Here is a 20915-nt window from a genome sequence, read left to right as displayed (position 1 = left end):
TGTCTACTTAAAGGCATTATCTTTTTTTTTTTCTCTTCAATATACAATCAGACACTCTCTTTTTTTAAGTTTGTATCCACAAATATCAGTGAGATCCACCAGGACACAAAATCCCGTGCCTCTAAATCTTTGGGGAATTGTCCCAGGTCCTGAATTCATGAACTGAAATGATCCGGAAGGCGACTTTGCCCAGAGCATCTCTCCTCCCTGCAGAAAAGTAAACTCACTTTTATGAGTAATTCTACTGGTATTTGCACATCTGTTTGCATTTCTGCAGCCACAGTCCGTGTTACCTTAGTCCTTCTCACACAATATATCTCTTATTTTGTTTTTATCCCGTATCTCTTTGCTACACGGCTTTCTTTGCATACTATAGAAAAAACAAAAACCACAAACAACTTTTGGGATAAGGATGAAATATTTATAAAATATTTATATATGGATTACTAATCACAAACACTGCCCCAATTTTGCTTAACCAAGCTTTTAATCAACATTCTCACAAGCAGCTTTCAAATATATGCAAAAAAAAAGTTTTAACAAATTATGTTCTAGCAATCAAAGCTCTAACTAAATCCAAACTTGCGTAATCACCCCAGTACCCTAACACCCAGTTTAATGCAGTTGTCTGGGCATTTGGCTCACTCTATTTCCCTTTCAGCCACCAGCAGTTTGGAGCAACCTGCCCTATTCCCAGGGGAACTGAGGGGAGCCCCACGTCATTAAGTTGTCCCACCAATTTCAAGAGAGATGTTTGGTGGAGAAAAGCTGACTCAATTCAGCCCTGATTCCATCCAACTCTGCCCTTGGAAATTGGAAGTGATGTGTATTTCCTCACACAACCCCACGTTCCCTCAAAAGAGGAGACAAAATATACTGCACACACTGCAGCTCCCAGCATTACACAGGAGCCTGCAGTGGGGCACAGCAGGGATCTGCATTTGGCACAGAGAGAGCTGAGAGCATTTTGCATATTCCAATGAATCTGCAACCACAAGCCCTCAATAGGAAGAAGGAATATGTACCTCTTTCTAATCACTGCAATATGTCTTTTTCACTCTCCTGGTGACACAACAAAACATCCCCAGATTAACCAGCAGGTAACAGGAGAGATGAGCTAATTATGTCTGATACTAAAGTAAAATTTGACCAAATGTTACACACAATCCCACTCCTGGTAGATCTTATTTTACCCATATTTGACTCCTGCAGTAAACTTAAGCAAATTGCAGTGTATGATCATTTGACATTTGAATCATATGTCAATGTGTTTCTGTCATTTTCTCTGCAGGTCTGGTGTCTGTTCAGCTTAAATAGCTTACAAAGAAGGAAGCATAGTAATTTCATCAATTATTTTTGGTAAATAAATCCATACTCATTTCAAAAGTAATTTTTGATCCAACAATAGTTTGTTCTTCGGTGTTTATCTTAAGCAAAGATTTACAAACTCTCCTGAAACTCTGTCCTACAGGGACCAAAGGGATTTGCTGAAGGGTCCTGTACCACATTTTGCTAGAGCAAATACCACCCTGCAGTCCTTAAGTGGCCAGGGAGACAAAGCTGAATAGAAGAGGGAATATTTACATCTTAAAAATCAAATGTAAGTGCACAGAAATTTGCAAAATTAAAAAATCCTAAGTGTTTGCAAACTATACCAAGAAAGAATGAAGGTCAAAGGAGAGGAAGAGCAGATGGTCTTCTGAGATGGTAGAGAACATCTTGGGGCTGCCAGGGCTCTAGAGGTGTTTTTCAACTGCAAGATTCTGGAGCTCACACACCAGGAGATGTCTACTAAGCTGTCCAGGTCTAAGAAAAGCAGCCCCAGAGCCTGGAGGCCTGCAGTGGACAAGGGAGAATTTTATCAATATTTGGCAAAACATTAGTTGGCTTTACCAAAACATGTGAAATAGGCTCATTGAACAGAGATCTAAGTCTCAGTCTCTGCAGATCTGTTCCCAAAAACTACAGCTCAGAAGGAACTTTGTGCTAAGCAGAAAGGTCATGCTGCACTCTTCCCAGATTTGGGTCACAAAGAAAAGTTCTCTTCTTTGCTTATACCCCATTATGACACCTACAGAAACATAATGTGGTTGCTGTCCCATTTCCCTTAGGTACATCTGATTAAAATTCACCAACAAATTGAATGGATTTAAGAGAAACAGAAAAAAACCAGGGGTCTGCACACTGCAGAAGCCTCATTTGTTTAGGTCATCAGGCAAACACTGGGAAGAGTCAATGATTGTATCTATTTATGGCCTCACTCCAAAATGCAAACAGCCAGTGTCACTAAGGACGTGGAAACCAGGGCAAAGAGTCTGCAGAGTGTATTTCTGTTCTGCAGTACAACAGTTCCTCCTAAAAAAGATGTAAATTACTTGAACTTAAATTACTTTGTAAAAGACTGTAAGAATACAGGAATGAAAGAAAAACACAAATGAGAACCATGTTAGTTATTAATATACAAATAAAAGATGTACAGAGCTCTGTCAGTACAGCCCAAAGCACTGCTTTGATATCAGCATCAAAAGACAACCCCCCAGAAATACTTCCCCATAATTTCTGCTGCATCTTTTCCCATCATGGCCTGACCTTTCACTAGAAGGAATTATCTGCCTTGAAATGTGCCAAATTCCATTTCTACTCCTACCAGTAAGCAGCCTTCAATCATGACTGCATCATTCGTGTACATTACCAGAAATACAAGCACTGCTAGCAGAGAATGCCCAGAAGAGCTTTGGAAAGTGTGAGAAACATGCCTGGCATCACTGGGACTCACAGGTCACCTGCCATGCTGAGATGAGAATAAATCTAAACCTCTGCACCCTGGGTGAAAACATTCAGGCTTGAAAATAGTACAGCTGTTTTCTGCAACATCCATATGACCAGAGAATGGTTCTGCTGTGCCTTCCTGGCTGCAGCAATTTGCTAGAAGACGTGCAGAAAGGATCACAAAAGAGCATTGACTGAAATGAACTTGTTTAAAACCTCAAAGCTCTACAAAGGCTGTAGAAACTAGGTGCAGGCCAGAGCCATCTTTTACTCCAAAGTTATGCTGAATCATCTAAATGGAGTACAGTTTGTTCATATTTCTGCAGCTGTTACATAAATAACCCTATTTTCCTTCTTTATTGGAGCTGATCTCTTTTAAAATATACACTCACAAATGTGAACAGCAAGCTCACCTCCCTACTGCTATCATTAAACAATAACGAGGAGCACGGCTGTTAATCAGAAACAGACTCCAATATAAAATCCTCTCAAAACCAGACTGGCCCACTTAAAACATATATCCCTGGAAAAGTTTCCAACTGCTGCAATATCCTACTGCAAGCTCCATTAAAAATAAAGCTCTTCCCACAGCCATCCCATGCTTCCTCTGCTAGTGACACCCTGCTACTGGGTAGTGCTTCATGATAGATTTGTGAACTACTTCAGCAAAAAAATGCCTTTCCACCTTTTACTGAGGATGTAGCACGGGTGAAACCTCCATCCATTGACCAGATCTGATAGGAGGAGGCTGGAAACTCCACAAAGTTGCAAAGACAGTAGCTTATCTCTCTGCTTGTTGCCTAAGATCCTTCAAAGCAAAGAAACTGTCACAGTCTTGAATAAATTAGCAATGAATGCTCAAAGACAATTTAATTCTCCAAAATCTTCTGAAATGCCCTGATTTAACTGTCTGATAAAGGAAGTGTGGGCATTTAATGTGTTTTTTTGTAGAAATTCAGTGTGCTATACACCAATAGAGAATTCTGAATTAGGTTCTGCATTCTCTGTTGATTTTTTGGAGATCTCCTGACATCATGAGGATGCCAAGATATGTGGTTTGCTCATGTTGGGATTTTTGGTGAGGTTTTTTAAAGTGTTTTACATATGGGCAAAAGGGATGGAAAAAATAATAATTTCTTGTAACCACGTTTACATTTGGAATAAAAGCTGCGTTAACTCTTAACACAACTTTGCCCTCATGAGAGATTCAGCCTTGCCAGACCTGGACACGCTCTTAACTTCTAAAACAGCTTTTTGTCATAATAATTGCAGCCATCATAGCAACTTTAAGAGCCAAAAGTTCACAGGGTACCTCCAAAACATGTCAAAAGGCTCTACAAGCACAAGATTGAGGTTCCCATAAGGGCTCTCCTAAACACCAAAGAGCTGCAAACAGCCACAGTTTTGCAAGCAAGTGAACACAAAGAAGTGACCCCAAAGGACTCCCAGCACTGGTTTTGGACCTGTGTAAGTCTGAAAATTCCTGAAAAAAATTTAAGTCAAAGTACAGATACCTTAGAAAATTTCACTTATGCTGATGGACTTATTACCCCTGCTTTCTCCAGCCACATTTCATGGGCTTATAATAGTACCCTACATAGTGCCACAGGGGCCAGTGGACCACAGACTGAAAATCACTGAGCAAGAAATTAAATTCACACCAGGACAAAAAAAGTAACAAGTCCAGAGAGAATCAATTTGCATTCAAGAAAATGTCCCAGGAACTTGTGACAGGAGATAGACCTGGGTGTCTTCTGCCAGCTGCAGGTCTCTGGCTGAAGTCCCCTGTGCCAGAAACTGAAGAGAAGCATGTGGCCACATCCCCAGCTAGACAGAGCCCAGTCCCAGCCAGGAACAGGCTGATGGAATGAACATTTCTAAATTCCCCATCAGGATGCAAATTAAGGACTGTGGCCACATCCCTCATCACTACCTATACCCACAAGCCCCAAGCACGAGTGGCAGGGTTGCCATGGCTTTGCAGGCTTTCTGGCAGAAAGAATTCTGAAGAATTCTTGCTCACACTGATACTTTGTTTGAACACTTTCTCCAGATGGCTTATGGGTAAGAGAACAATGCAGATGTATGCACCACAAAGCAGCTCACTGACTGGCTCCTGCAGCATCTAAAGCCCACATGTATGTGAACAGTAAATGGTCAGAAGCCGGGTTTCAACACCTTAGATCTGAGGAACTGTGGGATCACAATGCTGACATAAACCTCCTGTGATTCAGATGACAAAGTGGAAAGAGGGAGAACAGAGCTCAGCTTAGGATCTCTCAAGAAGTCTTTCAATTTTCTGTGAAACAGAATGGCATTTTTTCCTTAATCTTGCCTCAAAATTGCTGTTGTAGAGTACAATTAATTTTATTGGCTTCAAATTTTCTTTCACCTTTGCTTTTTTTATCCATTTTATAGCACTGTTATAGTACTCTGTATTTGGGTCTAAATGACATTACAATTCACTGGCCACATTGCACAGTATGAAATCAACTTTAAAAAATGGAAATTATGTTTTGCATGTCATCATATTGTGATGATAAGCAAGAGCAAGAAAAACTAAACACACACCAAAAAACCCCACCAACCTTTATCTTCATTATTAGGGGGGGATAGGTTAATATAATCATGCAATATTTCTAACCAAGCCTGTTACTGGATCTTATCAAACTAAATGAGCCGAGCTTGGATGGCAAAGTAAGCTTACAGGAGAAAAGTTCCTTTGGTCATAATCATCAAGATTTGGCTTCTGGAGCTTTACTTTCTGTTCTGTTGGCTTACAGCATAGTAAAAGTACAAATAAGGCAGAAGAGAAAGCTCAAAAGGCAATGAGAAGAAAAACACAACTTATAAGGCACACTGTGTTCATCTGACAATTCCCAGCATCCCATAAACACCAAAAACAATTCAGGCAGTGACCTTCAAAAGACTGGATTCCTTTACCCACGGACTGTGTACACAAGGTCAAAGTTCCACTCGACTTTAGCCTGCAGAAGTGGTGTATTAGCTATTCAGTTGTAACTCCCATAATGACAGGAGACAGCTGAGATCTGCTCAAATCAAATTACAGCTCTGATTATGCAAAACACTGTGGCTCTGCATTTTCTAACACCAAGTCTGAGTGCAGTTTGAAGATATCTGCTCCAAGATTTCTAAAAACAAGCAATTAAAACAACAGGAGAAGAACTAGTTTATTACTCTACTTATATTTGGCAAAGAATACTTCAGGACAAATTATAGATACAAGTGTGTCAACAGTTGAATACATACACTAGAAGTATTTTGTAAATTATATCTCATACCGTCAGGGAGTTGTTTACAGGACAAAGCATCATCAAGATCTCTGGCAGTTGATGGGTCGATGGTGAAAATGCATTCTTTCCTATCCAAAGAAAAAAAATAAAAGAAAAATTTATCTCCCAGTCATGAAGAAGGTATCAAAACACAGAGCCCATCACAGACATCCAGACAACAACAACCATGTTTTCAGAAGACTCTGCTGAAACATCTTCCAATCTAATCTGAATTCTAAATCTAATTTATTTTTTAAAAAACAGTTTAGACAAGTGAATCTCCTTGGGTATTTTTTCATTTTTCTTTGTGGTGTAACTGCTTGGTCTTAGTAGCTTTCATTTCATTAGAGATATTCCCTCACAAAAACTAAACAATTTAGCCCATCAAGTTCACTCCAAAGAAACAAGCAAGAAAAAGTCTAGATGCCTTGCAGCTAGAGTAAAAATAGATTGTTCCTAATTGCTAAGTTAAATGGAACACAAATAACCCTCATGCCCATGCCAAAGAGTGGATGTCACAGCATCTGACACTCCATGAGCACAGCTAGCACAGAGCAGGCACTGAAACATGTACAAACTGAGCTGCATGTGACAAAACTGAGTGAGAGTTTTGGTCCCAGTAAAGACACCCAGGAAATGCAGGACTTTATAAAACCTTCACTGCCAATTACAGACCAAAGGGAAAAGCAGGTTCAGTAGGAAAAAATGTGAAAGTTATAGGAAGGGCAAGCTCCAAATCAGCTCATTAAATCTTACAAATCAACTTGGTGCTCAGGAAAAGCTGAACATCCTTTTGCATGTGCTGCACCAGGTGGTACCTGGAATTTGCAGCCCTGCCCTGGAAGGCTCACAGGTATGTCCTGTAGCAGTGGGTGGCCTAACACTGGGAACACACCAAGCAGGACCACAGATATGGTCTGTGGCCACACAGATGGGACAAATAAAGCATCTGATTCAGGGACCATCATGTTTAATGGAGCAGAGCCTGGCACCAGTGAGACACAAAACCTGAAGCATTCAACAAATAAAACTTGCTGAACTCCTCCTTCAGGGCCTCCCTTCATCCCAGGCTGTCCTACAGCAACTTCTTTCCCAGACCTCTGGACTACAACAGAGTTTTCCCAAGCACTGTGAGCAATGTGAGACCAGAGCTGAAGAGCAATGAGGTCAGTACAGTAATGGGTTTGCTGGCTTATTTTGCTTTGATCTTAACTTTTAGAGTAAGTTCAGCCCCTCCCTAGTTAAAAGATCCCCAAGCACAATGGCATAGGCTGAGGCTGCCATGGAAGAGATCAGACCACTGCTTTCCTTCTTTTCTCTTTGCTACAGAAAGACTCATATCATGATGGCAACTCCCTTCTAGAGATGTATAATGTAAACACACACTATTTTTCTTACAGCATAACCACTGGTATTACTCCTGGGGTAGGAGAGACAGGAGGAGAAAATTACAGTGAATTCTTAAAGGAGCAAGTGTACATGAAATTAGAAAGTGTTTTTGTATGGGTGCTATCTCACTGAGAGCAGTGTCCCCAACTTTGCAGATCTACCACTTCCATACTGAAATGCTCTGGGTGGTATTTGCTGGTATCAGACAGCTGGCAGCATCTATCTATGTAATTCCACCAGGCACACTAAATAGAGATATTCAAAGACATAAAAATCAGTAAAGCACTTCACTGCCTTCTGAGACTTTGAAATTCTTTTGGAATATGCTGGCTTTCAGATTGGATAGCAAAGCTGCCTTAATCCCCAGATGCACATTAGTTTCTGATCCTTTGCATGCATCTAAACAAATTAAGAGACTGTGACACTGAAAGATATAAAATCTTTCAACTACACCAGGACTGATCTGCTGGTGCCAGCACTAAAAATCAACCAATTTTTAAAGGTTTACAAACAACCTTAATTCCATAAATATCTATTCCTTAAAATTCCACCTAAGGATGGAATTTCAGGATACCACCACTCCAAGGCACCATGCAGCTCTCTTTAGGGAGCTGTGCATATGCAGATAGAGACTCCTATACTACAAACAGAATGGGGACACACACATGTGCCAGCCTGCATGTATTTATACCAGGTCCCATTAATGCACAGGGTATAAAGTGCCCTCCCCAGCCACATCCAATAAATCTTTAAGTTATTTAAAAGAGTCAACTGAATGGACACAAATGGCTTGCTTTATCTAGCAAGTGAGCAAGAAAAAAGTTTAACCTGGTTCAAAGAGAATGTAGGTTCCTGTGTCAGGGGAATACAGAGCTTATCCCAGATGTTCAGGGCCTGCTACCACAAGCATCTGCCACCCATTGTGAATTGTAGCTCCAGGCAGTTAAAAAATCAGCACGTTGGTTTCAACAAAGTGCATATTTGCAGCCTGCCCTAAATAGAAGTGAGCAGAAAAACAGGGTGCCAAATATTTTGCCACATTTATACAATGGTAACAACTAATGGGCCGTTTTGCTGAGATGTATTTGGCCAGTCAAGTCCACTGCAGAGGCCAATGGTGGTCCCAGTTCAGAGAGTCCAAACCTGTAAGTCTGGTGGGGCAGCCCCAGCCTCCCTCTGTGCTCAGCCCTTGGGGACATGGGGCTGGCTCTGAGCTGTCTCTCAGCACAGAGAGACAGGCATGGCCAGCACAGGCACAGCTCACAGCTGTCTGAGATCCATGAAGGCACAGATGCAAAGCTGAAGTGAGGTCCAAATTCTGATCTAGCATTTCTCACCAGCTCGGATAAGTTTAACCACCAGGCTCAGATCTGTTTCTCCTTTAGAACTATTCAAAGGACTTGGACTTGTAGCTTGTCACAGGCCCTTTATTCTGGGCACAGACTGCAAGGTGAGGTAAGAAAGTCACTGAGCAAGTAAAACTAGTCATGATACTCCTTGGCATAAGGATATTGCAGAAATGTTGCAGAGCCAATGGCCAGGTAGTCAATGGGACAAGAGAAGCCAACCTCAAAGGAGAGCTCCAAGTCCACAGCAGTCAGATAATCCTGGAACACGGGACTATACCTGGATGAAATTTTCTGAGTAAATTCAGCTCACCAGTAAAAACATTATTAAGTGTGACAACATTATTAAGTATTCTGGTTTTCAGTTTTTATTACTGAGGAAGTTTCAGATGTCCATAGGAACAAGGGCTGGCATGTGGGATCCATGGAATGATGGGACTGCAGCTCTGAGCCTGAGGGTTGCACCCTGCACACATGTTCCTTCAGGGTATGGTCTCATATTCGCAGCTATCTCCTCCTGCTTTTCCTCCAGGCCCACTAGAATCACTTTTATCTCCAGGATGCCACAGAGAGCTGTCTCTCATCCTGGAGAATCAGGCAATGCAGTGGAAGCAAGGGTAGGAAAGGCTGGGTGTGGGCAGCACAGCCTGCCTGCTGTTCTGCAAATTGTCACCTCCCTTCACCTGCAGCAGCCACCCCTGCACAGCTGAAAAAACCACCTGGGTGAAGAAACAACACTGCTCTCAGCTATGTGGCAAGTATGCCCTGTGAAGGGGAAAGGGCTGACCAAATTCCTGCCCTGACCATGCTGTCAGGCTGTGCAATACCCCAAAGGCTGTGGCAGGAGGGATCTCAGAGAGATCAGACCACATTTCTGACTGTAACCAGTGACAAGACCAGCCTGCAGCGAATTGATTCATTAAACCACAAGGGACAGAATGTTTCATGCACCTGCTGAGGAAGATGTTACTTAAATCCACAGCTACATGCACACACATTTGCACTGATTAACTACAGGTATATACAAACTGGCAGTGTCTCCATCTTCTGGAGGGCCACCAAGGTGACCTTGTGGGTTAAGAAGTTTGGTCATCCCCCTCTCTCCCTTCTTTCAGGGCCTTAAAGGAAGCATCTCTCATTGTCATCACACCTAATAAAAATCAGGTTTATTTATTTCAAATTGTCAAAACATATTTGTAAAAGCAATGAGACGATCTAAGTCCACTTGTTCCAACACACAATTTGGTTAAAAGAAAATGGTTTAAGAGATAGAGACACACAGAATTAAGAGATTTTCTGGTCCTCATGCTGGAAAAGACTGGAGATACATATGTGCCTTTAAGAACCCCTCAGCACTGGTCAAAAAAAACCTACCAAAAACCCAAAAACATTTCAACTTCCACTTTTTACAGGACCATCTTCAAGTAAAACAGATGTCTAATGCAGGTTTGCAGAGGTGAACTTGCTCTGGCATGGAGTTTCTGCCAATGGAAGAACAAAACCTTTCCTCCCTTCTCCTTGTTTCAGAGGTTTCAAGCACCAGAGCAAGGCAATGCCTGCAAGACTTTGGGAGGATCAGGGGAACTACTCACAAATGACCATGGTGGACCTGCAAGCAAGAGTCAGGAAAGCAGGAGCCACCCAGACTGCCCAGACCCTGCCAGCCCCCAGCAGCATTGGCCAAGCCACCTCCAGCCCCACAGCAGTGACAAGGGCCCTGCTGAAGCTGGCTCTGTGTGGCTTCTTGCAAATCAACCACCTGGGGAAAAAGAATTATAGAATAGAGCACTTAGTTTATTACACAGTAATGACAGTGTCAACCTATACAGGCTGGTATATCAATCCTAATTTAAGGAAAGCTAATTAAGTGCAGTGCTCTTTGCACAGCTTCAGGAAGACTAATTAAAGCAGACAAGCATGTCTGCAGAGCAGTTAGTCTTTTTACCTTTAACAGGACCTAAAATAAATGGCTGGTGCAGCAGTAGAGGTAAGATAAGTAGTCTGTTGGTGAGCTGGAATTACCGTCATGGTAATTAAAATGTTCACAGATCACAGGATTGCAACAGCAGTTTGTTTTACTTTGTGCAAATACATACATCTATGTATACATCTATGCTAAGGTATTCACAAGAATCAGCAGAGAAAACACTGCACAGTTGGTGCCTCAAAGACTGGTACAATATATTCATTTTTGCCAGTGAAACTGTTCAGAATTAAACATACCACTTAGTTTAACCATAAAATATGAACACCTACGACATCAGGAGATTACAAATTCCAGTGGTCAGGGCTCACTCTTTGCTCAAGACAGAGGCTACCTGCATCAGGATGAAGCATTGCAATGGTAAGCCATGGGCTCAGGCAGTATTAGAGGCACGATTTCTGGCATGACCACCCAGCTGGGCAAAGCTTGGGTGTTAACAGTGCCATTTTCTTGCTGCTTGGAGAAAGTGCCAGTTTTGTACACAGTAGACAAAGCAGCACCCTACAGATCTTCCTGTATAACTCAATGATCTCCCCAAGCAGCAGCACATAGATGAGTCAACTCCCCAGTGGAGACATGGAACCCAGATTTTCACCACAAATAAATGCCAACAACATGAAATACCAGTCTAGAGAACTGCATGTACCCACTAGAGCATCAGAAAACCCTTCATGAAGCAAGACATTGTCCTTACTAGCTGGTGTAACCTCTCACAGCAGGCAGAGGCCTTAAGAAGCAAAGTATGACCCAGCTATTCAGGAACCAGGATGGAGGAATTTCACCCTGGGCAACACAAGCACAAGTCAGCTGGCAGCCAAGCCAAGTCCATGCTCCTGGTGTGACACAGATCACCACTCCTCCTGGTCCTGGCAGCAGCCACCACCATCTCAGGTCACTCGGGCTGAAGCCCCAGCTTTGGCATTTGTCTGAATTTGGACTGCTCAGGAATGAGGCTGTGGGCAGAGTTTAGACTGCCAAATCTCACGAGAGAAAAAGAGAGATTCTTTGCAAGAAAATCAAAGCACCTAAGGAAGGTGCTGAGCAGGGAATCACTGGAAGTCTTCCAACAGGAAACCCAGGCGCTGGAATAGAAGGGAATGGAAGGGAAGTGAACTAAGTGCAACAGAATAGAACTGTTTCAGTTGGAAGGGACCAACAACAATCATCTCATCCAACTGCCTGACCAATTTAGGACTGAACAAATTAAAGCATGTTTTAGTTAAGGGCTTTGTCCAGGTGCCTCTTAAACACTGACAGGGTTGGGTCATTGACCACCTCTCTAGGAGACCTGTTACAGTGTTTAACCACCTTCTTGGTACTGAAAGGCTTCCTAATATCCAGTCTAAACTTCCCCTGGTGCAGCTTTGAACCATTTCCACAGTCCTGTCACCAGGGCGAAGAGATCAGCACCTCCCTCTCCACTTGCCTGTGTTAGGAAGCTGACAGAATTAAGGCACCTGAACTTAAACGCCTTATTTATCCCCCACTATTCTGACTCCCCTCCCATGGGCAACTTTCACACCAAAGCAGTCTCCAGTGATGTTCACTGGACATTTACAAAGACCAACACATCGAAAACAACTACAAAAGAGAACAAAGAACACACCAGAAGCCTGAAGGTGGCTGAAACCAGCTGTCTGTGAATTCCAGCATTCAAGACTCAACCAGCTCATTGACACCCTGCCCCACCCCAGGCTCAGCTGTCATGGCCCACAGTCCCTCCAGTCATCCAAAAGCTCCTGAAGCACCAAGCTGAATCTTTTGCAGAAGTATCAGCTCATTTCCAAAGTCCAGGCTGCTTCAGCTGGAGGTGAGACAGGAATGACCACTGTTTATTAAAGTTTCAGCAGTGCAAGCCTTCTTTAAACTCGAGTAGGTCAGTGCTAAGACACTCACAGTACGACTGACTGCATGTCTAGACACTTGCAGTGCATTTACATTCTTCTAGGGACTCCTTAGATTGTCCTGTTCTCTCCACTTTGTGAATACATACAATAGCCTGGTGGGAGTGAAAGCTCAGCCTCCTGGTTTACCCATATTGACTCCAGCTCAAAGCTGGCAGTTTAAAATTAAGCATAGCAAAGGCACTTTTAGAATCTTAAAGCTCTTCAGGTAATTTCTAAGACCCTGCTGAGCACCATCTTGCAAAGCTAAGCAGACACCATTTCTCAGAGCTGGAAACAGTTGTTTTAATTTGAGAACAGGCATCCTAGAGCTGTCAACTCACTCCAGTGAATGCTACTAACATTTTTTCACACAACAATCCCATTGTTATGGCAACCACAGAAATCAATCTCGTTCTTCAATCACAAGTAAACCCAACTAGACCACAGTGTCGGTGCAGGTTTGTTACAAAGTGCCAATAAGCAAAGGATCAATCTGCCAATATTCATCACTCAAATTAGGACAAAGTACCCTTTCTCCAAGAGAAATTTCAGAGACCAATCAGTGCCTGAGCATTTGAGACTTCAACATCTCACTCCTAAAAGCATTTATTACTTGTAGTGTCTACCACATTTGTCACACTTGATGCTGGCAGATTTTAGTTAAAACCCAAGAGCGGCTGCTTCCAAGACAGCCTCTTAAAAGGAATATATTTTAAAAATATGCCTGCAAGAGAAGTACCCTGACAAATCTCTGATGGCACTCTGAATGCCTTGTAACAGACTGACAAAGATACTTGACACATCGCAAAACTCTTTTGGCATGGTGCATAAATTTAAAAATGAATTATAATTATAAAATAATTGGAAGCAAAAACTAATTTCTCCAAACACTGAGCATTATAAACCCCCAAGAAGTCCAGCAGAGCATAAAATGCATTGAAAGCCCAACTTCAAACCAGCACTACTCTCTTTAATTTCTCTGTGTTTATGTTTTAGCTAATGTCCTGTCCTGGTTCAGAAAACAGACCTCGGTCCAAGAGAGCAGCTGACAATGACTCCTGGTGTATTACACATCTACAACAATAAACTTTTACATTTTCACCAGGACTGCTCACTGGATTGCTGTACCAGAACCAATTATTCCTTCTATTTATCCTTCCATTCTTTCCTCCATATTTATGGCCTCCAAGTAAGAGGGAAGACAGAAAAAAAAGCACTGCAATCTTATACCTATATAGCTTGAAAAGCCAAAATATATTTATAAAGGAGATCAGAGTCTCTGGGAGGCCAAGCACCAGCAGTATTTCCTACAAGTCATGCTGTAATTGTGCCACAAATATAATGAGTTCTCTGCACCACCACTATCCCACGCAAGAAAGCCAAGTGTAATTGAAAATGCACTGCATTATATAAACTATTTGAATCATAGATGCACAGTGCAAGAGACACTAGGTCATCCAGCCCCCATAAGTCAGAGCCAGGCTGCTCATGACAATACATTTGCAAGGACTTTCTCCTCTATTGTATCAAGCATCTTTAGTGATGGAGTTTCCAGCCCTTTAGCAATCTACACTACAGTCTATTTTGGGTTGCACAGGAAAGGCTTCCTCTTTGTTTTACCTTACTTGTCCTTATAACACCCCTTTCTACCCTCCCACCATCGTAAATGATTCTCAATTTTCATTTTGGTCCACATATTTTTAACTATCAACTACTATATCTTTCACAAACTTCTAGTTTCAGTGTTGGCAGATACACATTGAACAGTTAATCCTTCCTTGTAAATCAATCTCTTATCTCCCAGAATATTTTTGCTAGTCTTTTCCAGACTGTCCCACTTCTAATCCATGCTGTGATATCTCCAGGACAGCTCTGCCTCATACACTTGCATTTGGGCCATCTATGTTACGATTTATGGGTTGGTTGGTTTTTTATGGAGTGATCTGAGAATAACCTGGTAACAAAGATCCAATCACCCAAAAAGTGAGACAGATGGACAGGTTAAAGCAAGTTTCAGATCACACCATCAGAGTGGAACCCAAGGAAAATACTGTTCTTTGTAATGACCAGCCTGTCCTTGTGATCAGCTCTGAAATACCACACCAGGGATACACCACCTCACCAGATGGAGTGGTGCTGGGTTTCTTCAGCTACAGCACCAGAGACAGAAACCTGGGCTGACACCAGGACCTGGACACTTCATCTCTTGTCCACCCTGTGCTATCTGACCTACAGTGAGAGCAGGGCACCAGCAAAGCACTGTGATATCAAGTAAAAGGGCAGTACTTGTCACACCTGAACTGCCCCACTTAACACATATAAACATGAGAGGCTATGGCACTTTCCTCTGCTCATCAAAACTCCACCTTGCGATCCAGTGGAGTCCAGTAAGAAACAGAGACACTGTCAGACTTATTTAAGATTTTATCCTCATCGCCTTCTGTTATTCCCTCCACTTCTCTCCATATAATAAATATCCAGGCAAGAACAAGACTGTATAACAATCAAGGTGCAAAAGTTTTCTTTTACTGTTTTCCCCAGCTAAGCAGATTTCTAACAAAGCAAGATTAGGTGTGATGGCCTACAAGATCAGAAAGCAAAAATTCCATCCAACCACACGCCACCAATTCTGTTTGAAGCTGCACTTCCAGTGATCACATGCACCTTCCTATAAAGAAAAAGGTGAAGTTGCCCTGTGTCTCTCTACACCAGGCACTGGTAACAGCATCTGAGAGCACAGAATATGCATCATTTTGTTCAAAACAGGGTCACCATATTTGCTGTATCTATACTGTAGTAGAAAATATGAAAACAGAGAGGAGGACCAAAAGAAGCCAACCAGAAGCAAGGAGCTGGATCACATCACTGGCAACAGCACCTTGAGCATATTTACTCCAGAGCTTTACTTACTCAGCTAATGGCAGAGAAATGAGCTAACATGAGCTCTCCTCGTCAGTCCAAGAATGGTACAGTCCCCCAGACTGCCTGGAAAGCAGAAGTAGCCAGAGCAGGTACAGTCACCATCACCACGTTCTGGAATCAATCCTATTACAGAGGAACTGGATCTGATATGCTTAGACACCACTGAATAATCCTTTGTAAATCACCTATGTATCTAATCCAATGTATCTCTCTATGGAGAACATTTAATCAGTCACAGAACAGCTCAGTGAGAGCAGAGATCACAATCTGGCCCTTTTTGTGTCTCCACTCCAAGATAACAGTCAGTTCTGAAGCAATGTTGCTTATACATTTGCTAAACAAGTCATTTCTCAGTTTCCATCAGAAACCAGAGCATACTTACATATCCTATTATAGCTGAGTAAGACTTGCTCTACTTAACACTAGCTTTTTGTAGTGGAAAATCTCCAGGAAACAAGTTGTTTAACGATGTCTTATCTGCCCTGCACTCATTCCTAACTAAAGTTGTCCACCTGCCTTGGAAAGACATCTGTTTCAGAGGCTGACTGCTTTCCTCCAACACCCCTTGCACAGCTCAAGGCTGCCATTTTACCATCACCTCTAATTTTATCAGCCAATAATCTCCTTGGGCATCTACAGCAAAGACCATGCTGTCAAACCCTTACTATACACAGTGCTAATCCCTGTTACCAGCTGTAACACTCCTTGAGAAAGAAATAAAGGCAAAATAGAACTGCAGTGCAGGTACCAACAGAGCCTCCCTCCCCAGTGGGCAGAGGGATACAGCAGAGCACCTCTGCTCTTCTTCCCAAAGGAAGGATGCCACGTTTCTGAAGGGGCAGCCAAATTACAAATTTGGCCTTCAACAACTTGGATCAGTTGCAGTTGAGGTCCTGTGCTGAAATAGCAAGATGCAAATTTTAACTGAAAGCTTCATTTGCCTGCAAGAGCAAAGTTCAGCAACTCTGCCCTGCCAGGGAAGCAAGTGAGCTCTAATTGTCTCCTGCCAATGCAGGGCCTCCTGGCTGGCCCCCTCTGCTGCCCTTTCAGCATTGTGGGAGGAACAGCCCTTCAGAGGGACCTTGGCAGAGAAAGGGTCTGATGGGAATCTCATGAAGCTCAAAGGGAAAAACAGAGTCCTGCACACAGGGAGGAACAGCCCCATGCACCAGCACAGACTGGGGAAGAACCAGCTGGAAAGCAGCTTGGCAGAAAAGGATGTCCTGATGGACAAGTTAAACATGAACCAACAAAATGTCACTGCAGCAAAGGCAGCCAAGAGCCTCCTGGGCTGCACCAGGAGGAGTGTTGCCAGAAGGCCAAAGGATGCATTCCTTCAACCCTTCCCCTCTGCCTGGCACTGGTGAGATCACAACTGGAGTGCTGTGTCCAGTTCTGGGCTCCCCAGTACCAGGGAGATGTCAACAAAGGGCTGCAAGTTTGCTGAAGTGCCTTGATGATGATTAAGGAATCAGAGCATCCAACCTACAAGGAGAGAGCTGGGACTGTTCAGCTTTGAGAAGAGAAGGCTCAGGCAGGGAGATCTCTTCAATGTGAAAATACACCTGATATAGGGAGTAAAAACAGCAAGACAATTTCCAGTGGTATCCAACAGGACAAGAGACAATGGGCACAAAACACAGGAGAATCTACTTGAAGGCAAAACCACATGTTTTTCTGAACCCCAGAACATGTTTCTCAGAGGGGTTATGGAATCTTCATCTTTGGAGTTATCCAAACCCCAAATGGGCACAGCCCCGAGCAGCCTGCTCCAGCTAACCCAGCTTTGAACAATGGGATTGGAGTAGATGATCTCTAGATCTGCCTTCCAATCTGAACAATCTGATGATTCTTCAGAGTTTAGCCCTGCTCAGCTGAAGTCAGTTTCTGCTCCTCAGAACACATCCATCTTGTAGATATTTCAGAGTTCCCTGCCACAACACCCTTTCTCTGCTCAGTATTTTTAGCTCATTGTTTTGTATTTTGCCAGCTGAGAAACTGCAGTTTGTAATTTTACCTTCAGCTTCATATTTCTTCTTAAAAGTGAATACAATGTCCTGTTTATAATAATAAAATCACTAGTTGGCAGGATGACATCAAATGGAAAAAGAGAAAGCAACTGGAAAATTTAGAGCAAGCAATTTTGAGTGCCAAGTTTCACATTTGTAATAGTCCAGCGGAGGTCAACAGGCTCACTTATTATTAGGCAAATGGTAAAGAAATAGATATCCTCTAGTTCTTCCATGTTAGACTATATAAACCATCTCTACTTGAACAGGTTCTAACACTTTCCAAAAAAGTGATGTTATACATTTTCCACAGTAACACCAACAATGGGAGACAAGCAAAAGGCAGAATTGCTTTGCAAAGAAAGGCCTTTTTTCTCTCTCCAATATTTAGGTTTTTGTTTCCCACTATGATTGGACTTTCCTGGCTTTACTTTCTTGTCCCAGTTAAGCAGTAAAGGAAACAAAAAGATATGAATGAAATTAGAAACATTTGGAATGAGTCTTAGAAATAGCTTTTGGGTTTCTTAGATTCCTGGCAGGACCTCTTCAAATGGCCTCCTCCTCTCTCTGCCTCCAGCTCCTGCACCCACCTCTGAAATTTGTATTTCCTTCTTTGCCCTCACCCCTCTTTTCTTCAGGGGCTACATTTTTGTCCCAAAGCAAACACGGAAATGAAAATTACATGTTGTAACACTGGAAAAGACCGGAAAGTGGTTGAAACTTTGCACCCATCATCATTTGTCTCTATGACATTAATCCTCCAAAGTTTCCCAAAAAGCAGAAACCAAACACTTCTCAAACTTCTAATGAAACAAATACCAACTCCAGTCAACCTGAATAATAAAATGAGCACTCCAGTCCTATCTGTATTATCATATTTTAAGTCTCTGGAAGGGAAGTTTCTTCAACCACACATTCTGATACTTCATGAACCTTCCTGCTCTCTCTAAAATTCAACTGCAGGATGCAATGCCAACACCTAATACTTGCCCAGTGCTCTTCATTACAAGTTTTGGGTGCTCTTTAGAAACAAGTAAGCTGGGAATGCCTGTGAAATACTTGTCTAATTTTACAAATAAACCCATGCAGGTGAGAAACAGATGTCCATGGTAAAACTGTAAAAGTGGCAGAGCAGAGTGCTAAGCCGGTTAAATCATGTCAAAGCCATCCACAAGGTTTGGATCTTTTCTGCCTTAAGTAATATTGAAATATTATGTAAACCTTTCTTTGTGAGCTATTACTAGAGAAGTGAAGGAAAAAAAAGATCTCTTGGAAGCAATTCTACACAGGCTGTGTAGGTGAGATCACACTTGCTGTCCAAATAGAATATGCATGGCAAGAACAGGCTTCCTGTAAAACTGGAAGACTTGCAGGAAGATCAAGGAACATATTTACAAGATGGCATGGTTAAAATGCCTTTCCCTCTTGCCCAGCCTCAGTGGCTTGGTGAAACACATTGTCTCAGTTCCATCTACAACCACACTGACAAACACCTCTGGTGCAGGGCACTCTCTGCACGCTCCGAACTCTGACTCCCAGACAGCACCTCGGACACTGCTCAGCAGAACACACAAACTGCCTTTTGAGGAGGAAAGGGTCATTTCCCAAGATAAAAGGAAACAAGGAAAAGTTATCTCAGGAAGAGGAAACACAAAAACACAAGACATTTTTTGGGTCTCAGTTCCAAATGCAACTTTTATACATGACACTAGAAAATTTACAGCCCTATATTACAGAACTGCAGAGGATTTACTAGAGGTGGAAGTACTTTAAGCTAAACTCTAACATGTTTACTCTAGTCAAGCAAGCAATGTGTAAACTGAATTAGATGAGGTATTTACAAGTGTTAACATAGCTGTTTTAGGAGAAAAGATGAGTTTTAGTTTCACTGTAATTAATTTATATCATACTCTCAGACTACTGTACAGTAATCTGGGAACCCTGACAGATCACCATGCACAAAGTACAGAAAAGATGGGCACTCAGAGAGGCAGGTGTGTGAGATCCCCTGGGAAACAAGGCATAACTCAGATGTGCACCCAGAACAGACACCCAAGTTCAGGTGTGTTCTTCTGGTTGCTGTGCCGGCCCTTTGTAGGACAGTGCAGACCACAGCACACTTACTGCTGACAATATGAAAGCTGATATCTAATAACAAGTTAAGGCCAAGCTACCTTGGGACTTGTCAAAAACAGTCTCAAGGTCTCCTGGTCTCACTCATCAGAGATGCCAGCCAGGTCTCCAACTACCTGACACCACCTCCCGACAATTCACACTGCATTTACTAATAAAATTCATCTTCTTTCTGGGTAGACAAACCCTTTTCTGTGAGGAAATTACAAGGAAGACTCACTTGTATTTTATTTTCCATAACTAGAAGTCTCATGTTATCTCCATATGTGTTTAGACCACAGACTGGTTAGTCAGCAGTGTGGCAGTTGACATTAAAAGGATTAGCAAATTAAGCTCAAATAATTGTCTTAAAAATTTTGACTGTTATATGTTTATATTTGAGAGGATCAAAAGGAAATCTACTTTGTAGTGTGCACTGTGGTCAGGAAGGGGCAGAGAGGGATTTAAATGGCTTAACCGCAGAACTGTTATCACCTTGATAAGTCCCAGTGTAATAATTCAGCAATAAAAGCAAGAAATGCACTTGGAATTTGTTTCCAAAACTGACTGTCTGACTGGAGACAAGTCAAGCTCTTTATTTGCTTAAAAGAACTCGGTCAGAAGAAACAGAGAAGGCTACTGAACTGTAGTCAAGAATATAAAAATAAGCACTTTCAAGTGACATCTGAACACCAGCGTTCAGTGTCTACTTTTTTTTTTAATGCTACCTGAAGCCTGCAGTCTGAGTGGTAGCATTAGTCAACCAGGAGTGTGATTCTCTGCTGAATTATTCCACTGTATGGCAGTGGAAATCCAGAAAGCTGAAACAGTAAGGAGGCTGTAGGCTCCAGAGCAGAATTAGGTCCAAAGTAACACCTGGAGTACACGTACAGATACAAATACATTTTCAGCCTTGAAATAAAAATGGCTGCAGTTTATCAGTTTATCTGCTCAAATTGCTAATGTCCATACCAGTAACACAGATAAATGAAGAGGAAGAGGAGCTTGCTGCGTATATAAAGGTGTTTGTACCAGTGCAGTGACCAGAGGCATCAGCCTCCTAGGGCTGCTTCACCTCAGCATTACACAAGCCAGCAATGAATCTGCCAACTGAGTCAGGATGCTCCAGCATGAGCAAGGCTGGAAGCAGAACACACGGTGTCTTCTTAATAATGTATTTATTGTTTGCCTGCATCATCCTTTAT

General features: G+C 42.3%; 1 protein-coding gene across 2 annotated transcripts in view; it reads right to left on the bottom strand.

Moving 5' to 3' along the window:
- DIS3L2 (DIS3 like 3'-5' exoribonuclease 2) overlaps positions 1 to 20915 on the bottom strand; it is a 180299-nt gene that overhangs the window by 80719 nt on the left and 78665 nt on the right. For both annotated transcript variants that reach the window (XM_036389136.2, XM_036389137.2), the window contains exon 11: positions 6072 to 6151. In XM_036389136.2, the coding sequence (XP_036245029.1) occupies positions 6072 to 6151 (80 nt within the window). The remainder of the gene's footprint in view (positions 1 to 6071; positions 6152 to 20915) is intronic.

Source organism: Molothrus ater, chromosome 10, assembly GCF_012460135.2.
Source record: "Molothrus ater isolate BHLD 08-10-18 breed brown headed cowbird chromosome 10, BPBGC_Mater_1.1, whole genome shotgun sequence".
Taxonomy (NCBI): Eukaryota; Metazoa; Chordata; class Aves; order Passeriformes; family Icteridae; genus Molothrus; species Molothrus ater.
This window is presented reverse-complemented; position numbering and strand designations above follow the sequence as displayed.